Source organism: Zingiber officinale, chromosome 11B (genome assembly GCF_018446385.1).
Source record: "Zingiber officinale cultivar Zhangliang chromosome 11B, Zo_v1.1, whole genome shotgun sequence".
NCBI lineage: Eukaryota > Viridiplantae > Streptophyta > Magnoliopsida > Zingiberales > Zingiberaceae > Zingiber > Zingiber officinale.
In genome coordinates, this window is record NC_056007.1 from 88,614,488 (window position 1) to 88,621,385 (window position 6,898).

General features: G+C 37.6%; 1 protein-coding gene across 1 annotated transcript; it reads left to right on the top strand.

The window, feature by feature from the left end:
- The first annotated feature begins 41 nt into the window (after positions 1-41).
- LOC122034427 (putative pentatricopeptide repeat-containing protein At1g26500) lies at positions 42-1,698 on the top strand. Its single transcript, XM_042593677.1, has one exon. The coding sequence runs from the start codon at positions 121-123 to the stop codon at positions 1,615-1,617; it is 1,497 nt and encodes a 498-aa protein (XP_042449611.1). The 5' UTR covers positions 42-120; the 3' UTR covers positions 1,618-1,698.
- Positions 1,699-6,898: the final 5,200 nt, after the last annotated feature.

Genomic DNA, 6,898 nt, shown 5'->3' on the forward strand with positions numbered 1-6,898 from the left:
AAGGCCCCAATACCTAACAATTTAGAATTTGCATTGATATCAAACTAAAATTAAATTTAAAAAAATTGCAACAGCTTGCGCCTTCGTCGCCGGTTCGACCGACTTTTTCCCGTCCCTTCGATGCGGCCTCTGTCATTTCTTCGTATGCTGTCTGTTCGCCGCCTCTCTTCTACCGTCGTCTTCCCTCCGACCTCGGTCGACCCCGACCTTCTCCTCCGCCTCGCCACCGTGCTTTACCAGCATCAGCAAGCCCCTGACGCCACTCTCCACGCCCGCCTTCGCACGATCCCCCTTCCCTCCTCCCCTCCCCATCTACACGAGCTATTCCTCCAGGTCTGCAACCGCTTCTCCTCCTCCTGGCGTCCCGTCCACCGCTTCCACCTCTTCCTCCTCCGTTCCTTCCCCTCTTTCGCCGATACGCCCATCTCCGCCTCCAAGATACTCTGGGTCTACGGCCTTGCTCGCAATCTCGACCTCCTTTGGCGCTCCTTCCTAGACGCTTCCGCGTCCGGCCTCCTCTCCCCTGGCGCCATCTGCGTCGCCGCAGCAGCTCTCGCCGACGCCCGTGAGATCAAGAAGTGTGTTGAGATCTTCCACCACCTGAGCGTCCACCACGAGTCGCTCTGCAATGTCGACACCCTAAATAGAGTAGTCCGGACAATTTGTGAGAAGAAGCGGCTACCGGACGTCGCCAAGGCCGTAGTATGGAAGGTGAAGCCCATCGTCGCCCCGGACGAAGCAACCTACCGGTTCCTCGTTGTCGGGTTCTGTCGGGCGGGGGATCTAGTGGAAGCATCCAAGGTCTGGAACCGAATGATCGATACGGGCGTGGAGCCGGACACGGAGTCCTACGAGGAGTTTGTGGTGACCATGTTCAAGAACAATCGCTTCGAGGACGCGATGCGGCTCTTTAAATCGATGCGGGAGCAAAGGTATCATGATCTTGGACTTGAATCTTACAGAATTGTGATAACTTGGATGTGCCAGGAAGGGAGGGTGATGTATGCATCCATGTTGCTCGGCGAAATGCTCAAGAGAGGGGTGGAGATAGACAGCCCCACATTGGGGGCTCTGGTCTACGGCCTTCTTGCTAGGAGAAAGGTGAAGGAAGGCTACAAGATCTTTAACAATGTAGCAACACCTGACATAAGCCTCTACCATGGCTTGATCAAGGGCTTGCTTAGGCTGCGGAGAGCAGAGGAGGCTACCCAAGTCTTTAGGGTGATGATAGAGAGGGGCTGCGAGCCCATCATGCACACATACATAATGCTACTGCAGGGGCACCTGGGTAAGAGGGGGAGGAAGGGGAGGGATCCCATGATAAATTTTGATAGCATCTTTGTTGGGGGGTTGGTGAAGGCTGGGAAGACACTGCAGGCTACCAAGTATGTGGAGAGGATAATGTGGAGTGGGGTTGAGGTGCCAAGGTTTGACTACAATAAGTTCTTGCATTACTTCTCTAACGAGGAGGGGGTCTCCATGTTTGAGGAGGTAGGGAAACGGTTGAAGGATGTTGGTTTGTTCGATCTCGGCGATATTTTTTTAAATTATGGGGAAAGGATGGCTACTAGGGATAGAAGGAGAAAGGCCATGTCACCACGTAAAATTGATATATAGGTGTGTGGTTTGAATGCTAGTTAGTGATTGGTATAAATGCTATCATTTTTCCATATACCAACAAAGTTATGTTCTTGTATATTAGTCAGATTTCCTTCATCTGTCCTACACGACATTCATGAGTTACATCCTAGAAGTTCAAACTTTGCAATGGACTATAGTTTTTATACATGTTTGTAGTTAATCTGTCTGATTCCTTAGGAGTGGCAACTATAGAGAACAATGAACCAGCAACAATCGAGACCGTTCAGAGCTTATAAACTGACTGCAGATGTAGTTAATGTTGGCTGAATCACTCTAGTTGCTCTATTTGTTCATAACTTTTTAAAATTGTTCAGTCAGTAGAAACAGAAAATCGAAGTAATGAATTTGAGTAGCTGCTTGAAAAGCCATTTGTAAATGAGCAAAATTAATTCAAATGACATCAGAACTGAAATTGGATTCATGGCTTCCATGTCATCTCCTCTTTGTGTCTTTGAGATTGAACAAGGATCCAGGATGGTGAAAAGTAAAGTACAAGTTTAACAAATTGGTTCGACTAATTATATATGCATGTGCAATAGAGCTGTTTCAATGTAAATTTTTGCCACATCAGTAGTCGTGTGTGATGCTAGTGTCCTGGCAAAGGTGAGGGTTAAATAACATATTGCAGTTAACTTGCAGAGATAATCTTCTTAGTGGAATATTGGATCATCTTTCTCTCATATTAGTATCTAAAGCTTTCTAGGAAGACAGATTTGGCTGGTCACATACAGTTCTCAACAATGACTTATTCTATCTCTGGATATGCAGGTAAGGACTTGGATACTTCAATTCGATTTATTACTCCGTTAAGTATATCCATTTTGCTTGTTATCTAATAGTACACTCGAATTTTTTTAATCAATATTTCTCTTCTGATGGCAGTTTTCTTCCCTTTTAAGTTTCATCATTCTTAATCATGTTTCTTGCTTGATTATTCTTTATCTATTCCGTTGTTGTTGTTGTGAAGGGATTTTGTGAAATCAAAATTATATGCCAATGAAAAGGAAGGGCCACCTAGGTAATGAGCTCGAAGGGGCAAACATTGCCCCCTTGGGGCGGTGCAGTGGTTAAGACATGAGGTGTTGTCATATTAGGTTATGGGGTCGAACCTCAGCGCGTCTGAGCATGCATTTCCCATGCCTTAGCCACTGCACTAATAGCTACTAGCCACACATGATTTACCTTCTCCCTCTTAGCCTAGGAATGGGGGGGGGGGGGGGGGGGCGCTGGAGTGAGCGAATCACTTTTTACCACATCGAAGGGGCAAACATTCAAAAGGAAATCAAAAGTCCATCAAATAATACCACTTGGAAAGTGTCTTGTGCTATTTTATAAGGTACAAGTAAAAAATCAAATGTAGCCTGTTTTATTAATAAGGAATGCTTGATAAATATAGACCATCTATGTTCATCCCTTCAACTGTTTTCCTTATGTTCAAACTGTTCGCTGTGAATTTTCTCTCCTCTTTCTTTGTGGGTCAAGCTGTTCCTCTTCAATACATATCAGAAACATCTTAAAATTCTTGTCATAACTATCTTTGAATAAATTCAAAGAATTTTCATGGTGTTCTACCAATCCTCTGAGTACATTCTTCCCCTCTGCAGTTCTCTCAAACGTGAAAGGTATTGCTAAGGTACTGGATTTTTGTGCTTTTTATATATAACAAATAAACATCATCCAAGTGGGACAGCGTTAGACTGAAGAAAGTATCCATTATAAAAGAGTTTTTTCTTAAAAAACATGTGTATGCACTTTATTTCCTTTGTTGATGTACTCAATGATCCAACAGAGTGTAGCATCAAATTGTAAGACCCACCATTATTTTCTAATCCAAGTGAAATAATGGCTCATTTTCTTTTGTACTTGATTATTGTTGCAAATGTTGGCCAATTGATCCATCATTTAAGATGTTGTTGCAAGGCAAATTTCTTTGTTTACTTGTCAGATCAAGGTAGGCGTCTTCATGATTCCTCTTTTATTTTAGTTTAGTTGTTATAGGTGAGGATGCATGACAGGGGACAAAAAAGGAGGTTTTTTACTGCTGATATACTGGTTTATTTTGCTGCAAGATACGCATATTTTAAGACATTCTTTATTATCTATATATTTTCTATATGAAATGACTAAATATCTTTGATAGAGAAGATATACTGTAAGATAATTAAGTTGCCTTGTCTAAATGGTTCAAAGCCTTTGCTACTCTGCTTGGTTTCCTAAATTGATTCGGATTTTGAAAACAAAAATAAGGGGAAAAAAATCTCAAATATGAGGGTGTTGGTGAACAAAAACAAAACCCTTCATTAGATTTACTTTAAAATTTTCAAGTTTTTAGTCGATTATATACCCATCTTACCCTCCACACTGCTCTATAAGCATTTAAATTTTTTTTTGTCATTTTATTTTACTTGTAATTCTATAATTTAATATTTAAAACTCTAGAAATTTATTTGGTTCAAATTATCATGTATAATTTTGATTATATTAATCATATAATTAAGATGATGAGGAATAAGATATAATCTAATATTATTTTGTTTAATTTAGATACTGTAATGAAAATTTATTTGTTTAAAAGTTTTATTCTAGAGATATATGTTTGATTCAAATTATCATGTATAAATTTGATTATGTTAATCATTTAATTAAGATGATAGGGAATAAAATATAATATTATATTATTTGGTTTAATTTAGATAATATAATGAAAATTTATTTATTTAAAGGTTTTAGTTTATAATCTGATTTAATATTTTATTGTACTCTTTTGTTATAAAATTAATTATATATATTAATTTTTTTCTTTTTAAATTTTATTATTATTTCTTTTAACTTTAGGCTTTCTCCTTTTGTGTTTTTAACATTTTTTTAATTCTACATTTTTTTTACGTTTTAAAAATATATTTTTAGTATATTTTTTACTTTACTATATATATATATATATATCATATTTTTAAAAATACAATTTTATTTTTTAAATAAAATATCATATATTTTTATTTTTATTTAATTTTTATATTTTAAAATAAAATTTTCATTATAAAAAATTTTAAGGGTATTTTTAGTTAACAAATTCCTTTAATTTTGGAATCAAGAAAAATATCACTTTTTTAAGATTTTTTAATTCTGGGTTGTATGTCATTTTTGCTGATGTGTTGGGCATGAATTATTTGGGAATCCTCGATTATCTAAATCAAATTAGATTTTTTTTTATAACTTTAGATAAATAACTAAGATTATCAAGGATAATCTCTAATCAAATACACCCTATAAGTATAGGGTAACATAAGTGAAAAAAAAATTACACATGGTGTGCATGAGCCGTGCAACATAAGATGAGCAAGGTAACAAGACTAATATAGGAAAATGTTATCCCACTTACCTTTAGATCAGATCCTCTGGACCTCTTTCCCTGATCAATTAATTTTTTCGGATGCCTTTTATTTAGTTAATTCATCCGAAAAATTTGTCATCTAAATTATCTCAATTTAGTGCCTAAATTATATATATATTTTATCTTATCAATATATTTAATTAGATTTTTTTTTCAAGGATTAAAGTTGGAGAAAAAATCCAATTAAATACATTGTTAAGGTAAAAAACATACAACAAAAAAATATATTTACGTACCGAATTGAGGTAATTTAGATGAAATTTTTTCGGATGAATTCACTAAGTGAAAGACATCTGAACTCACTTTCTGTATGCACTAAGTGTAATTTTTTAAAAAAAGAAAACTTTGGGTTTAGAATATAATATTTAGGTTAAAGAGAGTATGAAAAATACACATGGTGTGCATGAGATGTGCATCATAGGTGAGCATAGTAATATGTGTATGTGGGGTGCCCGAAAGTGATCCGAATATCGTGCATGGGCGCATGAGTGCACATCATCGATGTATATATATTCAGATGTCACACCCGACCAATTTTAGGATAGATGGTCTAACCTCACATTTCGGTCATCAAATAAATTCAGGAAGCGCGATGGTTCTTTACCTGACGTCTCAATTTTATTAGTAGTTCAAGTGTGTTTTGTATAGGAATAGAAGAAATGCACTATCTCTATAGACTTATACTGAAGTAAATGTGACATTGTTCACCCGAAGTGATCCGATATTGTTGGCTCCATGGTAAATATTCATGGAAACACTTTTGCCCTAGTGCATTGATCCTTGCATGGGGAGGTTAGGCATACCAACGAGATATTTTATATTTCCTAAGAATTAATCACGAAATCTATTAAAGTAAATATTCATACATCAACCCACGGGAGGACAAAAATACTAAGTTATAAATGAATGTCTTGTATTGTGGCAAAAGATGAATACGCTCGTCCCCAGCGTCTCCGTCAATCCGTTTCAGGATCAACACGGAGGAGATAAATTACGGACGACTACTGACTTTTAAAATAATGACTAACAAATAAGAAATGTAAAATAAATGTTTTGTATTGTGGCAACACTAGTCCCAATACAAGACATTTATTGTATTGAGATTAGTGTTACCACGATACGAGACATTTATATGTCGTGTTTGAAGCCTCATCTGAGTCGTTAATTGTGAATAAAATATATCTTTTTATATATAGGTTTTTGTCGGGGGCTTTCATCATACTACCGTCACCCTTCATTCTTCAACGCGATAAGCTGGCTCAACATAAATCTCAGTGACCGGAATCATTGCCCCGTGCTATATATGGGCCACAGGAAGAAGAAGACAAGACAGGTTAATGGAACACAGCACTACTCCTGATCCATGATTTAGCTGGCCACAGCTACGGTAACGATGCATCCTTCATGCTCAAGTTACTGCGCCCGATCGAACTCATAAATCACCAGAATACCCATTCCAACCACCGACCAGATGAGGGGAGAGAGAGGACGCAACCTACTGCATGAAGCTGAAGTTTTTTTCCCTGTTCGTTCAAATTCTAACAACTGCCAGTGTTTGAACTTTGAATTAGCGCAGAACTTATTAGCTGATGATTTGGTACACTGTCTTCTATCCAGCAGAACTTTGAAAAATCCGAGGATAAAAATTTAAATCTCGACAAAATCGGGAAAAAAAATTCTCTCCACACTAATCAATTACAGCTTCTCGATTTTAATGTGGAGCCGACTCTATAATTTGGAGTGCCCTGCACTCTGTTTCTCTCGGTGGATACGTAAAGAAACGCCGAGGCCACAAGCGCCGCTTCACCTACAACGCGATAGTGATCACTCCACACTCGAACCTTTTCCGCTCTATTTAAGGCGGCC